The sequence below is a fragment of the Eurosta solidaginis genome, chromosome 3, assembly GCF_040869045.1.
Source record: "Eurosta solidaginis isolate ZX-2024a chromosome 3, ASM4086904v1, whole genome shotgun sequence".
NCBI lineage: Eukaryota > Metazoa > Arthropoda > Insecta > Diptera > Tephritidae > Eurosta > Eurosta solidaginis.
The window spans coordinates 75810355-75832655 of record NC_090321.1 but is presented as its reverse complement, the minus strand read 5'-3'; the positions used below and the strand labels follow the sequence as shown (position 1 = coordinate 75832655).

The window sequence follows — 22301 nt, the reverse complement described above, 5'->3', positions numbered from 1 at the left end:
CATTTGCCCTCAACGTTTATAAAATGTTTTCTGAAAAAAATTTTAATATTGTCACGGATATTAGCATCCCTAAGCTATACCATCACTAAAGCGATGCTAAGCGATGTTTACGTTAATAATCAGATCAAGTATACACATATATAAGGCAGCCCAGAGAGATGTCACACACAGATGCATTTACTTATACGGCTATGTGCGCGCGAGAGACTGTAAACTACAAACATTCACATCAATAATTCAATCTTTATGTGTTTACATACACGAATAAATAATTGCGTCTACACATATGTACGTATACGAGCAGCGGAGCGACAATGCACAAACACATGCATATATCTTATCTCAGTGGTCACAAGAGAGGGCAATAATTTGTGCACGTTGTTGTGGCTGGCGATTTTGTAGCCGAAACAACTAGTAACTTCTGGAAATCGAAGAGCCTAGAAGTATGCAGCATAAACTATAAAAGCGGTGCAGGCGAGTAAGAAGTAATTCAGTTTGAGTTGAGCAATCAATCAGTTATTGATTAGGCCAGCGAGTAGCAAAGTATAAGTGTTATTGTGAAGTACTTTAATAAAGGCCATTTTTCCATTATTCAATATTGGAGTTATTTATTCAACAGTTTAGTGATTCGAACTTAGCAGAGGATTGCAAATAAGAGGATTTGCAAGTAAATTCGTTACAATTGGTGTCAGAAGAGGAATTGTTGAATAAATTCCGAAGATTGGGAATACAACTTGGACATGGCAAAGTTCATTGAATTGAAGATCCAGCAACTGGAAAAGGAGTTGGAGAACCGTGGATTAAATACAACCGGCAATAAGATCGAACTTCAAGCACGGCTACGAGAGGTAATGGAGTCGCAAGGAATTGATGTGGACGAGTTTGTCTTTTATCCTGATGGGGACGAAACAACAACAAAAATTGAAGAGAAAAACGAAACATCGCAGACAGTTACAAACACAGACTTGAACATGATATTGGCTGCAATATCGGCACAACTGTCCGAAATGTCATCACAAATATCCACCAACATGTCATCCCAACTGGAAGAACAAAAGACAAATATAACATCCCAACTGGAGTCACAGAAGACATATATGGCATCCCAACTGGAATCACAGGAGGCACGTATTTCAGAAATGACGTCGCAAGTGTCATCTCAACTGGAAGACCAAAAGATATATATGGCATCTCAATTGGAAGCGCAAGAGGCACGTATATCTGAAATGTCGGCAGAAATTTTGGAACAGGTATCATCAAAACTGGAAGTGCAGGATGCAAAAATGGCTCAATTTCAGGCAGAAGTAAATGATTTAAAAGGTCGTATGGAGCAGTTACAACTAAATCGCCCAGCTGTTTCAGCGAGTAATCCAAAGGTAAAGACACCATCCTTTGACGGTTCTGTTCCTTTTCAGGTCTTTAAGCTACAGTTTGAGAAGACCGCAGCAGTGAACCAATGGAATGCTGAAGATAAAGTTGCAGCTCTGTTCGTGGCACTGAAAGGGCCTGCCGCGGAAATCTTACAGACCATCCCAGAGTACGAGCGGAACCATTACGAAACATTGATGAGCGCTTTAGAGAGACGTTACGGAAGCGAGCATAGAAAACAGATATTCCAAATTGAGTTGCAAAACCGCTACCAAAAATCAAATGAGACATTGCAGGAGTTTGCTTCAGATATTGAAAGATTGGCTCATCTTGCAAATGCGGACGCACCCGTGGAATACACTGAAAGGGTAAAAATCCAGAGTTTCATAAATGGCATACGGGACGTGGAAACGAAGCGAGCTACATACGCAAACCCAAAGCTGACATTTGCTGAAACGGTATCACATGCATTGACTCAGGAAACGGCCTCACTATTGAGTAAACCAGCATACAAAGCTCATCGTGTAGAAGTGGAAAGACCAGATTGGGTAGACACTATTTTGGAAGCACTGAAGGGATCACAACAGAAAAATGCCGGAGTTATTAAATGTTTCAAGTGCGGCAACCCAGGTCACATTGCACGTCATTGCGATCTTGGTCCTAATAGTTCCAGCAATGTGGATGGCCGTAAACGGAAAGCTGGCGGAAATGAGCAAGAGCGTGTCGAATGTAAAGAACGAAAACTTGCCCCGGCTATTGAATGTCCTATGATATCTGTGTCGCAAATTGGAAGGAAATCAAGCAGTCTTACCGTCAGAGGGAATGTGGATGGCAAAGAACGAGTACTGACTGTAGATACGGGCGCATCTCATTCCTTGATCCGATCTGACTTGGTCAACAGGAGAGTAAAACCGTTACCTGGAGCAAAGTTGCGTACGGTCACTGGCGAGTATAACCAAGTTCAGGGAGAAGTGATATGTGAAGTATTGATTGGGAAGGTCATGGTTCTACACAAATTTGTTGTGGCGGAGATTGTTGATGAAGTGATATTGGGAGTGGATTTCTTGGTTGACCATGACATCAAGATCGATATGCAGAGAAGGGTGATGTGTTATGAGAACCAAGATGTGCCACTTAACTTTAGTTTGGAAAAAGGGTTCAGCAGTAATCGGGTACTGGTGGAGAAGACTCGACGAAGGCCACGAAATTCAAAGGTAAAGGTTGATGGAACAAATGGGCCAAACAAATCAAAACCGAAGGTACCTGTGAGAGAAACACTGGCATTGAAAAGCCCTAACGGACGTACTGAAACGAAGAAAGAATGCAAGGGTGGTTTCAAGCCAAGGCACACTACTGTTGTGAAGCGTCGGAACGATACTGATTATGCAAAGGAAATCCGTCCAGCGCAAGCTCTGCGAAGTAGTTCTTCATTGGTCAAGCAACAGAGTGCGAGGGAACGATCCAGGATAATGAGTAGTAAGATGAAACACAGGTACGATAAGGAAAATAATTCGAAAGGTTTCTGGGCGGGAGATTTTGTACTGTTATACAACCCTCACCGGCGGAAAGGTGTTCCATCCAAATTTCGGTGCAGTTGGGAAGGCCCGTACAAGGTTGTGAAGATCAGTGATACCATCTACCGCATACAAAGCATTGAGAAACCACGGAGTAGAAGAGTGGTACATTTGGCGATGCTAGCAGCGTTTAGATCGAGAGATTTGTCTGATCGGGACGATCAGACTTAGGTGGAGGGAAGTGTCACGGATATTAGCATCCCTAAGCTATACCATCACTAAAGCGATGCTAAGCGATGTTTACGTTAATAATCAGATCAAGTATACACATATATAAGGCAGCCCAGAGAGATGTCACACACAGATGCATTTACTTATACGGCTATGTGCGCGCGAGAGACTGTAAACTACAAACATTCACATCAATAATTCAATCTTTATGTGTTTACATACACGAATAAATAATTGCGTCTACACATATGTACGTATACGAGCAGCGGAGCGACAATGCACAAACACATGCATATATCTTATCTCAGTGGTCACAAGAGAGGGCAATAATTTGTGCACGTTGTTGTGGCTGGCGATTTTGTAGCCGAAACAACTAGTAACTTCTGGAAATCGAAGAGCCTAGAAGTATGCAGCATAAACTATAAAAGCGGTGCAGGCGAGTAAGAAGTAATTCAGTTTGAGTTGAGCAATCAATCAGTTATTGATTAAGCCAGCGAGTAGCAAAGTATAAGTGTTATTGTGAAGTACTTTAATAAAGGCCATTTTTCCATTATTCAATATTGGAGTTATTTATTCAACAGTTTAGTGATTCGAACTTAGCAGAGGATTGCAAATAAGAGGATTTGCAAGTAAATTCGTTACAATATATTTAATACTAAAAACGCTATATATCGTTTATCACTGCAAGTTTACTTTAAGTTACTTTTCAAAACATTCGCACGACATCTCTGTTCGGTCTTTATAAATCTACTTTATTTTTTATGAACAAGCGGTTAAATATGCATGATTCAATCACAAGAGGTTTGCTCGACAGACACATTTTTTGACAATTGCAGCCATTTTGCTCACAAATCGAATTGACATCCGTTAACTGTGTTGTTTCTTTCCCAAATTTGGGAAAATATTAGTAGTAGAAATAGGAAGCAATCAGTTCACAAATACCCGATAAGTACGTAACTGCATAATTCCTTAGAACATTTATTTTAATTTTATGATGAATTTATTAACTATGCCATGATCTATTAGTGTGGCTGAACATAGGTTTTATGAAAAGTACAGACACCAAGGTATCGCGCACTTTCGTAAACCTATGAACATACGAAACCTAAACCAATTCAAAATTCATCGTGCAACGTCAAACCCTCGACTATTAAATCGATTCACGTAAAAATGTCATTAGTAAATAATGGAGATGCCATAACGAAATGTACTCATTGGGCATGTTAACTTATTCAGGTAAAAGTCTAGAAGATGAGTCTACTGCTAATACGCGTCCAAAAATATCGAGAGAGGTGATGTCCACAACAATAATCCTAAAGCGGAAAAGAAAAATTGTATCTCTGTCCGGAGATATTTGGAGTATATATCTCAATATTTGTAGTATAACAGCAAACAAAAGTGAACTGGAGAGGCTTGTCGAAATAAGAAAACCAAACATTGTACTATGCGCAGAAACATGCACAACTGATCTTATAATGGATACCGAATTAAATATTCCGACATACAAATGTATTCGTTGCGATTCCCATAGTAGACATACGGGTGGTGTTTTGATGTATGTTCATGAAAATTTAGAGATTAGTATAGTCTGCAATATAGCCATTAACATGAATATATGGTGCATTATTATAAAAATCAAAAAATGTGCGTTAAAATGGCAAATTGGTGTACTTTATCACTCACCGAGTAGCAGTGACGCCGACTTTATTACGTTTTTAGATGAAATCCTGACTGAAAACCTTAAGGAACCAGACAATAATATCATAATTGGAGATTTTAACATCAATATGAATGTATCGTCAACATACTCGAAACACCTATTAAGTTTATTCGCACAAAGGGCAATGATTCAAAGAATTAATTTCAATACGAGAACAACAGAGAACTCGTCTACCAAAATTGACTTGCTCTTTAGTAATAATGATTAAGTTAGGTCGGAAAATATAGTTGAATATAGAATTTCGGATCATGAAACAATTAATTTCAAAGTGCCAACAACAAAGTTTTGCAGAATGAGAAGTTACTCTACTTTTACCTCATGGGAATACTATAGTTTCGAAAACCTTTTAAATAAGCTAAGAGCATGCGATTTTAGCTTTATACGTATTGCGGGAGTAGAAAATAAAACTATAGCCCTGAACAAAACATAGCCCTGAAGAGAACAAAAATACAACTGAGAAATAAGTGGTATGACCGTGAGTTTACAGCTCTCCATAAAAGAAAACTTGAGCTATATAATATTGCAACAGAAACAGGATACTGGGATGAATACAATGTATTAAAGGAAATATACAAAAGTACTATTATGTATAAGAAGAAGATGTATATGGAAGGCAGAGTTCACAGCAATAACGGAAACATGAAGCGGATGTGGAAGTGTCTGAAAGACCTCGCAGAGCTTACAGATAACAGAAAACATATCACTAAGATAGTAATACATGGCGAATGCATCGATAATGAGTATCATATAGCTAATGCCCTAAACAATTTTTTTGTACAGAGCATAAACGAAATTAGTGATAGTATCGAAGAAATGCCTACTGCATCCGAACTAAACGTTGATCGCGCGATCGCAATAGAACCATTTCTTTTCACTGACATTGAGTTAGATGATATAATGAATATCACTAAAGCTTTTAAAAATAAATATGGCGGAGAAAAGCTTTTATCTGAGGGTGTCTTCAAGGATTCCATGATGTACATTGGTAACTTTTACAAAGATATAATAAATGAGTCCCTAAATAATGGCATTGTTCCAAACTGCTGGAAAGTTTCAACAATAGTACCTGTGGAAAAAGTAAAAAATACAGTGAAACCGGAGGAGCTACGGCCAATCGATACGTTACCCTCAGATGAGAAAATTATGGAAATGGTGGTGAATAATCAATTGGTGGCATACCTAGAAAAGCACAAAGCTATTATACCAGAACAGTCTGGATTCAGGAAGAGCCATTCTTGTGAAACAACACTTAACATGGTTATTGCAGAATGGAAAGAAGATATATCGAATTAAAAATTTGTGGTGCCTGTCTTCTTAGACTTGAAACCGGCCTTTGAAACAGTTGATAGACGGGAATTGTTGAATGTTTTGTTCAAAACTGGTGTCAGAGGAAAGACTTTGGAATGGTTCCAAAGTTATCTCAGTGACAGAAAGCAAACGACGGTAATTGGAAACACAGTCTCATCGGTTGTGGATGTATATATCGGATTGCCACAAGGTTCAGTACTTGCACCGATACTATTTACATTGTACATAAATGATATAAAAAAATGCTTAAAATATTGTAATATACGTCTATTTGCGGATTGATGCCCTGCTCATCATCAGTGAGAAATATGCCGACTGTGCAATGCAGAAAGCACATGAAGATCTTGACTCTCTATACAACTGGTTGTGTCTTAAAAAATTGAAGTGAAATATAGATAAGACTAAGTTCATTGTATTTTGCAAAAACCAGAACATCATACGTAATAACGATTTAAACAATATAACCCTGAAGATAAAAAACAATTTAATTCAAAGAGTAAATGAAATGAAGTACTTAGGAGTTTTAATTGATGAAAACCTGAATTTTGGAGAACATATAAATTATCTTGAAAGAAAAATTGCGCAGAAAATAGGATTCATGTACAGAACATGCAAACATATTAGTCAACGTCATAAAATAATGGTGTATCGTTCAATTATTGAGCCGCACTTTATATACTGTCCTACAATTCTGCTGATAGCGAGTGATATGCAAATTAAAAGACTACAAATACAACAAAACAAGGCAATGCGATTTATATTAAAATGTCCCTCAAGAACTATAATGCTGAATCGGCTAAACTGGCTTAGTATAAAACAGTCAATAAGTTACTTCACTTTGAAATTTATACATCATGTAAGATTTGGAATGCTACTGAGTTACCTGAGCAACAAAATATTATATAATCACAAGATCCATAGTTATGGAACTAGATTCTGCAATAATATAAGACTGCCTAGAGTAAGAACAGAGTTCGCAAAGAAGACTTTAGAATACACAGGGTACAAAATGTACAATGAACTACCTACTGAGATAAAAGATTGTGAAAATATTAATAAGTTTAAAGTAAAATTATTTTTATATTGTAAAACACTTAATATTTAATGAAACAAATGTTTACTTAACAACAACTAGGTCTTAAAGACCGTAATAAATAATGTTACGGTCTGCTGCTACGGTCTACGGCTACGATCCACTTGGGAGCGTGTTCACGCGAACACACCTAGCGATGTGGCGAAAGTGGCGATAAAAAAGTATCGAAAACAAGAAAAAGACAGACCTGCCATCACGAGGAAAGAAAAGGCAAGGAGTTTCCGGCTGCATACACACGAAGAAAGATAAAAAAATTTTGGTAAGAAATAAAAATCGAGAAAAATCGCCGAGTTTCCGGCCAGATCGACATCAAAAAAGATGATGGTGGTAAAACGTATTTACCTAGAGTATTTATAAATGATTATTGGAACCTGCAACGTGAACATTTTCCCATCAATGAAACAACGCCAGAATTAGATTTGCATTTAACCTATCAACCATTAGGCATGTTCAAGTGGCAATTGTATGCAGCGCAGCAAATGTAAAAAATTGGGTGGTAATAAATCTTAACCTAGTGAGGACACTACCACCGGCGTAAAGGCCAGCACGAAGCTTTATCGCCACCTGGGTCATTTGGTCACCTCGGACCACAGCGCCAACCGCCACCAACGGTGCCTACTATTACCACGGGCATCACCATCGGTAGTACCTCCCCCAACTCCTTCATTAGCGCAACCACGAGCGCAACAACCATCAGACGTACCGCCACACCAGTTGCAACGCACGTAGCGGGGCCACGTACATAGGCTTGCGGCCACTAATGGTAACACCAACAACAGGCGGTACCACCGACCCAAATACTAGCCGCATTCTTATTAGCTGCGTTCATACCTGCAATAATACTACTAGCGCATCCTTATTGGCTGCGTCCATCCCGGCTATAACAATACTAGCACAACCCGTATCAGCTACGACCAGACGGGCTACAATAAACCAGCTACAATGACGATCACAGGGCAGCGAGTATAGGCCTGCCGGCATTCCAATTGCGATAACGAACATCAGCGGTTAAAGCGGTGAGTTCGTTCCACTACTGAACTAAAGTTATGTATTTGTAGCCTTAACCCTATCTTTTAAAATTATATTTTTGACTCCGCAACATTATGTAATGTTAATGTACCACCATACTCAAATTTAGGGCTACCACCCTATTGTAGAATCAAAGCAAAATTGAATACGAATGCAATATGCACAATGACCGGAGGAAATGAAAAGTTAAAAAGAAAAGAAGCAATTCTTATTGTACGTTCAAGTCGTGGCATACTGAAAAGAAATTTTAACCAACACAAACAAAGCATATTTTAATGGTCATAGGTGTGCAATTTATACTGCCTTTGAAACAAAGAAAAAGGTGTTTCAGGTATTAAAATTTGCTTTGCGTTGTGGTAGAATTTTACTATTACATTTTTTTTAATTGATGCCATCGTGGCGAATATGATTTTGGAGTGAGCAAAAGTGTTGATATTGTTTCGGTAAGGAATAAAGTTTTATTGGTAATTCAAGTTCAGTTGCATTATCAGTAAAATGCATTAACTCTATATTGAGAGACGCAAATAACAAGTAATGCGGGTTAGCTTGCGTTATCAAAACAAAACTTTTTGTTGTATACATTTTTTGGTGACTGAGTCGAACTAAACCCGAAACAATACCAACCCTGACTGTTACATGTAAAAAAGTTAACGTTTCGACTGAACAAGTAAAACAATTTCATTAATTGTACTATAAGTTTAAAGGGTTCATGTTTTACCTGAACAGGTGAATGACTTCGGTAATTTTTCCATGAATCTAAAAGCTTACGTTTTACTTGAGCTTGTGAAACAATATTTTTTGAGGGGTAGGATTTACCCCAAGTTTAGTCCTAGTTGCGGTTATAACTACTTAGTGCATAGTACATATTACTGGCATTATACTATGTGTAATACCGAAATGATGTTCAGTTAAACTCAAAGTAAGTTTAATACAACAACTATTAATTTTGTAAGGGGGCCCCAATTATCAAAAGTTGTATCCAAACTGTACAGCCCTAAGATAGATTTGTAAAACAAAAAAAGAGAAAAGGGCATTTATCCAAATTTCTGAAAAAAAAAGATTTTTTTTATTACATATATAGTATATATTTATTTTATTACATATATAGCCTTTTTGATTGCTATAAATTTTTTTTAAAAAAAAAAAAAAATTTTTTTTATAAGCTTAAATATATTCAAAACCCTTGTAGTAAGAAGTAAGAGAAAAAAAAAGGAGAAAGCTATGTTAGTAGTAATAATGAATTTTGAATAAAAGTTTTTAATAATATGGGAATGCTGGCGTCGCCAATGATTTAGAAGGCATAGGGTAAACCAGGTAAGGGGCCACCGAAAATTTAGGTGCGTCGGTGGCCATGGATTTTGAGGGTGGGCATAAGCACCGGGCGTCGCAACACCACCCGCGGCGCCCCTCTATATATTCGGCCCTTTTTGTTTATTTTCCTTTTGGTTCTTTTATTTTATTTTCAGCAGTTTTTTTTTGAATTTTGATTTCAGAGTAGTAACCGGTCATGTCCGGTTCGGTAATTTTTTTTTGCGTCCGTTTTTTTTTGAATTTTTTGAATTTAGATTTTGAATGCCAACGGTCTGTCCGTGACATCCGGTTCGGCCGGATGTTGTTTTATTTTGAATTTCAAGCGTTTTGAGTCGGTCTCTGCGCTTTTTGACAGCTAGTTTTGATAGGCATGATAGGAATTTTTTTCTGTTTATGGCGCAGGAACAGTAAGGTTGGCAAGGACCCGCCCCAGCCGACAATGACTAGCCACTGTGCACCACCACATCATGCCGACCGCCTTCCTTACTGCTTCCACAATAAATGCGTTTCCATAACAGATGGCGCCCAACGTGGCGCCTGAGGCGCTGGCCGCGAGGGTCAGTCGGGTCAACCTGTGAAGTTGACCATCCCACCAGTCCGAGTGAGCAGCCACAGAAGCTGCCACCTACGTTGCGGTGGGATGGTTAGACGGATCAGGTTGTCCGGGCTGGTCATCGGGGGCAGTGGCCGAAGGAGCCACGAGACTGAACGTCAGTTATCCGGACTTTTTTATTTCACCCAGTGAGGCAGTGCTGCACGCACTTTATTTTTTTGTAAGTGGGGTTTTTATTTTCCCGGAATGTTGTCCGTTAGTCGGCTTTGGTACATATATGTCCGCTAACTGGGTTTTGATTTTTTTTTGCTTAAAGTTAATAGTTTTTTTAAATTTTTTTTGCCGAATTTGTGTTGTCTGGTGTGAGCGAATGGTAGGACCCCAGCTCAGCAACGTCTCAGGTGGTACCGCAGAATACCACAAGCCGCTCCACCCATTGCGACGGAGGCAGAGGGGGTGTCCCGGGGGAATGAACGGGAGGCCTCAGCACCCCCAGCCAGTCCCACTAGCGCGTCCTCAGAGACCGCCTCTGCGTTGCGGCTGGGTGTGTTGGGACCAACCTGGGTGTGTAGGACATTGACCCTAGTGGCCCCAACCAGTCCCAGAGGCAGGTCCTTAAGACCCCCTTATGCGTTGCGGTTGGGAGCACTAGGGACAAGAATGAATGAGTTTGTGTTTTTTTTTTCTTTTTTTTTAGCCCGAGTGCCTTCGGGGAATGGGATGTCAGCGTTCCCATTGACTACCCAAATATTTTTTTTTGGCCTTCTGTGGGGGCGATAACCACTAGCCTTTCGGAGTTTGGACGAGTTCTCCATATCAAAATGTCTACACCTTTTTTTTGTTTTGGCCTTCTGTGGGGGCGATAACCACTAGCCTTTCGGAGTTTGGACGAGTTCTCCATATCAAAATGTCTGTGGGAGCGATACCCACTAGAAATCATCTTTCGGAGTTTTGACGAGTTCTCCATAACAAATGTCTAATTGCCGCAAAGCCCTTTTAAACTAGGAAACAGAATTAATTCCCAACCTGACTTAGTTTTTTTTGATGGACCTATGTTGCCCGGCTAGCTTCGTAGTAGGACTTTGAGAATCTTATCTCAGGGGTGAGTCGTGCCCCACGTTGCTTGTCGTCGAAGATCCTTGGCAGTAGCTTCCCACAGATGATCCGGTTTCCTGTTCGCTTCATCGTCAGGTCTCCAAAGCGAAGCAGGTTTGTTACGGTCTGCTGCTACGGTCTACGGCTACGATCCACTTGGGAGCGTGTTCACGCGAACACACCTAGCGATGTGGCGAAAGTGGCGATAAAAAAATATCGAAAACAAGAAAAAGACAGACCTGCCATCACGAGGAAAGAAAAGGCAAGGAGTTTCCGGCTGCATACACACGAAGAAAGATAAAAAAATTTTGGTAAGAAATAAAAATCGAGAAAAATCGCCGAGTTTCCGGCCAGATCGACATCAAAAAAGATGATGGTGGTAAAACGTATTTACCTAGTGTGTTTATAAATGATTATTGGAACCTACAACGTGAACATTTTCCCATCAATGAAACAACGCCAGAATTAGATTTGCATTTAACCTATCAACCATTAGGCATGTTCAAGTGGCAATTGTATGCAGCGCAGCAAATGTAAAAAATTGGGTGGTAATAAATCTTAACCTAGTGAGGACACTACCACCGGCGTAAAGGCCAGCACGAAGCTTTATCGCCACCTGGGTCATTTGGTCACCTCGGACCACAGCGCCAACCGCCACCAACGGTGCCTACTATTACCACGGGCATCACCATCGGTAGTACCTCCCCCAACTCCTTCATTAGCGCAACAACCATCAGACGTACCGCCACACCAGTTGAACGCACGTAGCGGGGCCACGTACATAGGCTTGCGGCCACTAATGGTAACACCAACAACAGGCGGTACCACCGACCCAAATACTAGCCGCATTCTTATTAGCTGCGTTCATACCGGCAATAATACTACTAGCGCATCCTTATTGGCTGCGTCCATCCCGGCTATAACAATACTAGCACAACCCGTATCAGCTACGACCAGACGGGCTACAATAAACCAGCTACAATGACGATCACAGGGCAGCGAGTATAGGCCTGCGGGCATTCCAATTGCGATAACGAACATCAGCGGTTAAAGCGGTGAGTTCGTTCCACTACTGAACTAAAGTTATGTATTTGTAGCCTTAACCCTATCTTTTAAAATTATATTTTTGACTCCGCAACATTATGTAATGTTAATGTACCACCATACTCAAATTTAGGGCTACCACCCTATTGTAGAATCAAAGCAAATGTGAATACGAATGCAATATGCACAATGACCGGAGGAAATGAAAAGTTAAAAAGAAAAGAAGCAATTCTTATTGTACGTTCAAGTCGTTGCATACTGAAAAGAAATTTTAACCAACACAAACAAAGCATATTTTAATGGTCATAGGTGTGCAATTTATACTGCCTGTGAAACAAAGAAAAGGGTGTTTCAGGTATTAAAATTTGCTTTGCGTTGTGGTAGAATTTTACTATTACATTTTTTTTTAATTGATGCCATCGTGGCGAATATGATTTTGGAGTGAGCAAAAGTGTTGATATTGTTTCGGTAAGGAATAAAGTTTTATTGGTAATTCAAGTTCAGTTGCATTATCAGTAAAATGCATTAACTCTATATTGAGAGACGCAAATAACAAGTAATGCGGGTTAGCTTGCGTTATCAAAACAAAACTTTTTGTTGTATACATTTTTTGGTGACTGAGTCGAACTAAACCCGAAACAATACCAACCCTGACTGTTACATGTAAAAAAGTTAACGTTTCGACTGAACAAGTAAAACAATTTCATTAATTGTACTATAAGTTTAAAGGGTTCATGTTTTACCTGAACAGGTGAATGACTTCGGTAATTTTTCCATGAATCTAAAAGCTTACGTTTTACTTGAGCTTGTGAAACAATATTTTTTGAGGGGTAGGATTTACCCCAAGTTTAGTCCTAGTTGCGGTTATAACTACTTAGTGCATAGTACATATTACTGTCATTATACTATGTGTAATACCGAAATGATGTTCAGTTAAACTCAAAGTAAGTTTAATACAACAACTATTAATTTTGTAAGGGGGCCCCAATTATCAAAAGTTGTATCCAAACTGTACAGCCCTAAGATAGATTTGTAAAACAAAAAAAGAGAAAAGGGCATTTATCCAAATTTCTGAAAAAAAAAGATTTTTTTTATTACATATGTAGTATATTTTTATTTTATTACATATATAGCCTTTTTGATTGCTATAAAGTTTTAAAAAAAAAAAAAAAAATTTTTTTATAAGCTTATATATATTCAAAACCCTTGTAGTAAGAAGTAAGAGAAAAAAAAAAAGGAGAAAGCTATGTTAGTAGTAATAATGAATTTTGAATAAAAGTTTTTAATAATATGGGAATGCTGGCGTCGCCAATGATTTAGAAGGCATAGGGTAAACCAGGTAAGGGGCCACCGAAAATTTAGGTGCGTCGGTGGCCATGGATTTTGAGGGTGGGCATAAGCACCGGGCGTCGCAACACCACCCGCGGCGCCCCTCTATATATTCGGCCCTTTTTGTTTATTTACCTTTTGGTTCTTTTATTTTATTTTCAGCAGTTTTTTTTGAATTTTGATTTCAGAGTAGTAACCGGTCATGTCCGGTTCGGTAATTTTTTTTTGCGTCAGTTTTTTTTTGAATTTTTTGAATTTAGATTTTGAATGCCAACGGTCTGTCCGTGACATCCGGTTCGCCCGGATGTTGTTTTATTTTGAATTTCAAGCGTTTTGAGTCGGTCTCTGCGCTTTTTGACAGCTAGTTTTGATAGGCATGATAGGAATTTTTTTCTGTTTATGGCGCAGGAACAGTAAGGTTGGCAAGGACCCGCCCCAGCCGACAATGACTAGCCACTGTGCACCACCACATCATGCCGACCGCCTTCCTTACTGCTTCCACAATAAATGCGTTTCCATAACAATAAATATAATATAATATAATAATAATAGTTGGCAATTTTCATGTGGTTGTTGTTATGTTTTTGTGCACTGAAAAAGATTTTGTGTACAAAGGGATTTTGCACGCATTTAATTTTGATCCCACCTCATTGGTGGACCGGCCAGGGTAATTTTTTATAAGCTCGGCTGAAGGCCACCAACGCAACCCGAGGTCATTTTTCGGTGTTTCGTCAATATCTTTTGAACGAGCTAAAATTTTTATTTCCGCCTTCGAATTATTGTTATCGAGGTCAATACGCGTCTTTTGGCACTTCTCTCGATATTTTTGGGCGCGTATTAAAAGTCGACCTTCTGTTCTATTAATTCCGTATGTTCGGAACATTCGTCTCCATTTAAGAATTTGGAGAATCGGTTTATATTTGGAATATTATGCATATTCGGACCTCGTGAGGTAGTATCAAAAGAACGTATTCCGAATTTTCTAAATCAACGGTTTATCCGAAACGCTTCCATGAATAATTAACGGAAAATAGCTTTCCGAAATGTCAGAATTAAAAAGGTGAATACTCCCTGAGTAGCAGACCACACAAAAGCTTAACTCTTCTGTCAAAGTCAAGGTAGGAATATAAAGTTCTAAGACAATAAGCAATTTTCTTTTATTTTTGTATTTGTCAGTTCATTGCGGCTGCTGAGTAGCGTATCACCCCATGTCGGCTGCCTGTTCAAAATCATGCTATCTCAAAATCTTTTTCCAAAATTTCCCAATTCAGGATTTGTCACAAAACCGCCCTATATTAGAGTTAGATTGAAAAACGCTTCATCTCAGAATGCTTTTCATTAAATCCCTCTTATGACAAAATGCATTGAACTTATGCTCATGTAGGGAGTTTTGGAAACAAATTTTGAGATAGTGCATTTTTGAATAAAATTCTAACGTACGGCATTCTTCAATCGATTTCTGAAAGAATGTCCAAACCAACATACCTTTATCAATTCACGAAATATTTAGTAGAAAATCATTTATTTCCCCAAAAACTTTTGGCATTTACAAATTTATTATCACTACTAATATACTACCAAAGATACTTGTGTACTACAATTTCACTGAAGGGGATTGAATTATTCCCCGTTTTCCTTACTTCGTAAAAGCAACCCGTCCAGATTTTTCAATTTGCGAGTGTCAAAGATCTGTCATCATTGTTATGTTAAATATGTATGTGTGCAATTGAGAAGTTTGAAGTTTTTTCATTGCATAAAAACATCATTAATGTCAGAAACGGTTACACCTTGTAGATGTTTTCATCATGGTTTCCACATAATAAAAATATGTAGAGGTGGTTCCCCTTTTTGATCGCCATTGCCCCATTTGACATAAACCTCGCGTTCCAATGAACAGTGATCCAGACCCGATAGGAATTTAGCATGCCAATGCAACAACAATGTAATCCATATGGGTTAATTTGTTGTTGCATTTGCATGTTAAATTCTTATCGGTATCTGGATCACTGTTCATTGGAACTCGAGGAAACTGTGTTTTGACATTGATTAAAGCCGGAGTCATTGGTGCCGTATGTCGTATCGCTGTATCCGTATCCCTAACGTAATCAGCTGTTTATCGTTACGACGGTAAACCAAAACCCAATTGGTTGGCTACGATACGGTTACGACCTTAGCGGCACCAATATTCGATTGCATTGATTCTCATAAGGTTGGTCGAATCAGCTGTTAAAAGGTTACCGATACGGTTACCGATAAAGCACCAATGTCTCCAGCTTAAATTTTTTTATTTTACTACTATATTTATACGTAGCTGAAAACATTTGAAATATTTATTGATTCTGTAAAGCACAGGGAAGGTTACTACGTAAGACCGGCCTCTACACGAGAACATTTTTTGGCATATTTTTTGACGTTTAACCATCTGTTCCGGGCAGGTACTGAACCAAAACCGGCTCAAGCACATACATCTACTGCACCCAGGACTTGACACCACTGCAGACATCATAGTTTCTTTTGCAATGTTGGGTTTTAAGCCTTAGTGAGCGGCTTAGGCGAAGTAACGATGGTCTTATCGCAATAAACGGCGCTGCTGCTACGAAATGTTGAAAAAAAAAACTCCTTAGCAAAGGTTTGCAGGGTAGTTTTCCCCACTTAAGAGGTCAGAGTTTAAGAAGCACTACCCTCCTTAAAGGAGTATACAGATTTTGCTTTGCTTACTCGATGCGGCATTTTAGTTGTATTCCAATAAGTTCACACTTTTTAACGGTTTTGGAAATATTTATCAATTAATTATTGGTAGTTGAATAAAAATGTCACATAAAAAATTTAAATTTTCCACAACAATTTCGGTGAGTACAAATCAACCAGACAGAATGCAGGAGGAAACGGATACGGGGATAATGAAGCATATCCCGCAATCGATGATAATGGAATTAATATTCCCGCACCCGATTATGACGAAGTCAGAATAGCAATACCCAAGGCCGCCGGCAAAGCTATTTAAATACGATTGCGTGGAGTTGCTAAGGCGCATGCATCAGCTTCTTAGCAAAATATGGTCGGACGAGTGCATGCCCCACGATTGGTATCTAAGTATTCTCTGCCTAGTCCACAAGAAGAGGGATCCTGCAAACTTCACCCACAGTGAATCGACTGATTGCACTTCATCAGTGCGGCTTCAGACCTGGCAAATCTACCATCAACCAGATTTTCACTATGCGCGAAATTTTCGATAAAAAAAAAAGTATTGACACATCACTTCTTAGCCGATTTTAAAGCCACCTTACACAGCACGAAAATGAGCTGCCTATATGCCGCTGCGGCTGAGGAAAATGACGATCAGCAAAACCCCCTATCATGCGATTTCTTTAATTTGATGCTGGAGAAAATAATACAAGCAGCAGAGCTTAGCCGATATGGACAATATTCTATAAACAATTACTGGCGTATGCTGACGACATTGATATCATCGGTCGAAACACCCGCGCCGTTAGTTCTGCTTACTCCAAACTGGAAAAAGAAGCGGTAAAGATGGGTTTGCTGGTGAATGAGGATAAAAGCTGAAGTACCAGCTGATCAAGCAAAGAGTCAGCGAATTTGCGCCTTGGCAACCACGTCACTGTTGGCAGCCATAATTTCGAAATAGTAAAAGACTTCTTGGAAACCAGCATTAACATAAACATCAGGTTTGAAATCCAGTGAACAATCTCTCTTGCCTATAAATGCTAATTTGGACTAGGTAGGCAATGAAAAAGTAAAGTCCTCTCTCGGCAAAAGAGAACGATGCTCTGCAGGTTACTTACCGTATACGTCCTGCTATATGGTGCAGAAGCATGGGCCATGATAACATCAGATGAGGCGGCTCTGGGAGGAGACAAAAGTCCTCGAAAGATTTACGGACCTCTACGCGTTGGCGACCACGAGTACCGAAGATTTAATTATGAGCTGTATGACCTTTACGCAGACATCAACAAACTCCAGCGAATATAAATTTTTGTGCCTACACTGGCTAGGCCATGTTATGCGAATGAAAAGGGTTTTATCGGAGCCCGCCTATGAACGCAGTCGAAGGGGGCAGCCCACCCTCCCACCCCCCCCCCCCCCTTCTCTGGAAATACCAGGTACAAAAGATTTAATTCCCTGTGTGACCGATAGGCGCCAGTTACCCCGTGTTGGACGGCTATAACTCATAAACAAACGAGCCAAGATCTGGCATTCCGGAATTGTTGTATTTGTATTCGAATTTGAAAAAAAAGTTTCATGACGTAGCGCTTTTGAAGTTTTTTTATTTATTACATTTCGCTACCAGTGATCGGAGTATTTAAAAATATTACTGAGTAAACGACTACGCCGGAGAAAAAATTAAATTTTAGGAGTATATTTTTCTTCCTTTTTGAAAGCCGGCGAACAACTAGCATAAAATTGATTTGGTAGTTGGACAATCCCTTCGATTGTGTTTTTGCCATGAAATGCTTCTCAGCAAAAAGTTATCTACTTTATCAGATGCACATGGAGTCGACCTAAAACGTGTAGGATGACTAATTAATGCTCCCATAAACACACCACATTCTGGAAGAAAAGTGGGCTATATCTCCCCGGATATTTATCTCGAAAAAATATTATTATTATTTTCGGTTTACTATACATATTTCATGCTCTTTTAATGACAGAAGGTTTCAATACCAGGGCAGATTCCTGTAGGAACAATAATGGCAACCTGGTAGCCGACGTAGAGAGTGTGGGGGAAGACGAAACCGGTACCCCGATTGCCGATGATGAAAAACACGCTCCGGCATCCAACTATGGCGAAGTAAGAATGGCAATATCACGGCTAAAAAATCACAAGGTGCCAAGTAATGACGGGATACCCGCCGGGCTGTACAAACATGGAGCCGAAAAGTTGGTATAAGATAAAGAAGCAAAAAAGGTGGGTCTTGCACTAAATGTGGACAAGACGAAGTACTTGCTGTCATCGTGGCATTTGTGGCCACGTCACTGTTGACGGATATAAATTCGAGAATGTGAAGGATTTCGTCTATTTAGAAGCAGCATTAAAAGCAAAAACAATGGCGGCCTAAAAATGGATAATAACTCTTGCCAACAAGTGCTTCTTTAAGCAATTGAAAGGTAAAGTTCTCTATCCACGAACAAAATTCTCGCTCTACAAGTCACTTATCATACCTGTACTGATGTATGGCTCGGAATCATGGGAGGTGTCGATAGAAGATTAGATGGCTCTTGGAGTTTTCGAGAGAAAAGTTCGCCGGAAGATTAATAGTGCTATCCTTGATGTCGACGGCGAGTATCGAAGGAGGTATATTGATAAGCTATATGAACTTTTCGCAGATATGACGATAGTGCACCGAATAAAAACAGAAAGCTTCGCTAGCTAAGGTCGTGTTATGCGGATGAACGAATACGCTTCGGCAGTTTGTAAACAGAGGAAAGAGAAGACCTTCACGGAGTTGTGAGGGACAGTTGGAGGCATCTTTTACCTCGCTTGGTGCTCCCAATTGGCGACTGTTATCGCAAAACAGGGTTAGCTGACCTCACTGACTCAACGTACTTCATTTTTATATAAAACTTCAATAAGTGCTGCATGTTGAATTTTGGAAGACTTTACAGGGCGCGTCCGGGCACATATTTTGCTTACATTTTACTCCTTCTATTCTCATTCCGTACGAAAAAAGTACAAAAACCGTGAGTAAATGTGAACAAACATGTCTTAAGAGACGAACAATGTATTCGCGTCATTTCATCTAATCGTCACTTGTAAACAATCAGCTTTTCATATGTATGTTATGAAAACTTCAACCAAAAGGTATTAGATAGTAATACTATTTATTAGTAGGAGGTAAGAGCGGAGCAAAATACTACGATTGGAATAAAGTTTGAACACTGCGTCCGCAATGAAACATGCATGGCGGAACGATACAAGGTAGCAGCATGGGAAAGCTGATTATACACTTTTTTTATTTGATTTGATACATCAACTTCCGGTGCAGTACGATTTTGACATTTGTCCATCGAATTTACAAAAACAAAGTACATAGAATTTTTATATATGTTTGTAGGTATGTAACCATGCTGCCACCTTGTATCGTTCCGCCATGGAAACATGTTTTCAAAAGTGTGACGTCACGGCGAGAAAATGTATTTCCCAGCCAACTATGATTTTTATGCTCTCTCATTTTTAATGCGGGATCTGTTTATTGGTTCATGGCTATAACTGCTTAAACGGTTAAGTAAGTAAGGCAATGCTTTTACATTTGACAAATTTTATCTCTGACAACTAACACAGTTTATGTCAAATATGTTAAAGTGGAATAACCTTGTTTTTTTGTATCATGGTCAAATCCTGTTTTTGTTTGTCCATTATAAACAGAAGTCCATTATGAACGGTGTCCACTTTAACCGAGTTTTTCCCATGTGTTTTAGCTAGAACTTGAAAAATAGTTACATAATAAAAGATTGTCTATCTTAAGTGGGTTCATAATAAGTAGATATCACTGTAATGGTGTTATTCAAGGATCTTAATCTTCTAAAGCTGCTTTGTTTGCTGACATTGTTGGCTCACATTTTTCAGCATATCCGAGTCATAAAATACTCTTATATGATCATATTTCTCAGGCTTATATTTTTCACATATTTTGGACTCATATATGATTCGTTAATTATGAGTGCTGCTAAAATGTTTGAGGGGATTTAATTTGAAATAAAAAATACAAATACAATTTTTAATAGCTTTGATGGTTACCATTTCTTTCAGAGGAAGAAAAACAGAAAAAGAAGACGGCCAAAGAAAAGAAAGAAAAGGAGAAAGCCGAAAAAGGAAAGGGCAAAGGAAAAGGGACTACAACTAAAGGAACCGGAAAGCAATAATAAATTATCAATCGGTCAAATTATAATTGTTCAGAAAACAAACTATTAATTGGAAGAAAAATTATCCGTCGAAAGTTACATAATAAATGGCCACATATTTTGCTGCATATTGCATAAAAATTGTTTGATAAATTTTCAGCAAGACATAAACTATTGTCATTCATGTCCTCAATTGTTTTCAATCACGGACGCGATTTCAGTTTGTGCAGCCTTCGTAAAATGAGACAATAGTTCTGAGATGGATAGGAAGCATATACATACTCAGAATAAGTCATATTGGGAAATGAGGCTGGCGTACAGCCTTACAGGTCTTTACTAAACTCTTCTGAGAGCACAGTTGCGTTTCCCATTCTTATAAACGTATGGAGCAACATATTTGATAAACGAATCAATTGGTATATTGCATATCAAATTTAAGTTAAATGACTGTTTAGTAATAACAATAACTTGGCGAGTTATAACACCTAGGAGATTTGGGCTGAGCTTCTCTTCCAATTGATGGGTGTACATTTTCCCAAAAAGTAGATGTTCAGCTCGGTCGCCACGGGATTTTTTTCCCGACCAAGGGCTGTCACTTCAATTTAACCCTATTTAGTTTGTTGCGTCCCTCCCACAAATTATCATCTTCGGAGCAGCTTCTTGCGGCTGTACTACTCCATACTTTCCTGCTCCGGGAAGGTATTGAACCTAACCCCGGTTCCAGGATGTGGTTCTGCTGCCTATGCCGGAAAAGAATACGAGTATACCTCAGAGGGTAACACTCTTATCAGTGTGTCACGTGTAACACATGGTTGCACTGTTCGGGTTCTGGGTTAGAACCCAACTTTCGTCGTCCTCAAAATTCCTACAAAACGTTTGTGGCTCCCCGCTCCCCACATCAACTGCCCGCTGTTGGTCGCGCCAAAGGGCGTCTCCAGCTAACGCCGCCGCTCCAACCCATCACTGCAACCTACGTAGCATGGATAGAAGCAATGCCGAGCATCAGCCTTTACCCCCGTCCCGCCCCTTCTCCGGAACACGCACTCGCGTAAGGAGTCATCAACTCCTAGCCCCCACACCATGTGCTCCGTATGCCAGCTAAGAATATTTATAATCGCGACATCGATCCAATGCAGTTTATGACTTGGCCGATGCCACCTTCATAGATGTTCCGTGCGTAGCAACGGCAATCGTCCGACGGGCGAATTCGTTGCACCGTGCTGCCAAAACACAAGTACCAACGCATCAGCACCAGATACTCCAGTAGCAGTCGGACAGCGCACATGGCGAAGCCTAAATCTTTTAACCAATCTTTAACCCCCAGAGTGAGCTTGCCCCCCCCCCCCCCCCCCCTTGTATTACAGAATTTTGCAACACAATTTTAACGCATTTACCGGAAAGTTCGCGGAGGTCGTTAATAACATGAACAAAAATAATATCCGTATAGCCGCAATTTATGAAACAAAGCTATGTGCCGGATAGGACCTCCGAACTTGCGATGGCTTCAACATCCACAGGAATGATCGCTCAATGGGAAATTGTGAGAGGCCTTGCCTATATCACCCATCACACTGCGCAATATAGTATATTTCAACCCAAGATCAGCCGCAGGACAAAACCTCAGAGAGTCAATGCATAACTATCTGATCAGGTGATGTTGACCTAGAATAATTAACATCTATATTCGTCCTGCCACCTGCTGTCGAAGTGGCTATCGCACTGATATCAGCGCGTTACTTAGTGGCGAAACCCGTCTTATTCTTGGCGATTTCAACGTACACCCGTCCTCTGGCATTCCATCTTGCCAGTCCATACCACAGACAGGCAGATAACACAGCAAACAGA

The 22301-nt window shown here is 39.5% G+C and overlaps 2 protein-coding genes across 7 annotated transcripts in view; one reads left to right on the top strand and one right to left on the bottom strand.

Annotated features, from left to right (window-relative positions):
- Positions 1-20640, top strand: part of LOC137243996 (uncharacterized) — a 53103-nt gene extending 32463 nt beyond the window's left edge. Inside the window, exon 2 of the mRNA XM_067772384.1 lies at positions 20365-20640. Coding sequence (XP_067628485.1) covers positions 20365-20477 — 113 coding nt within the window. The 3' untranslated portion in view covers positions 20478-20640. The remainder of the gene's footprint in view (positions 1-20364) is intronic.
- Fak (protein tyrosine kinase 2 Fak) overlaps positions 1-22301 on the bottom strand; it is a 221391-nt gene that overhangs the window by 69764 nt on the left and 129326 nt on the right. The gene's annotated exons all lie outside the window — the stretch shown is intronic.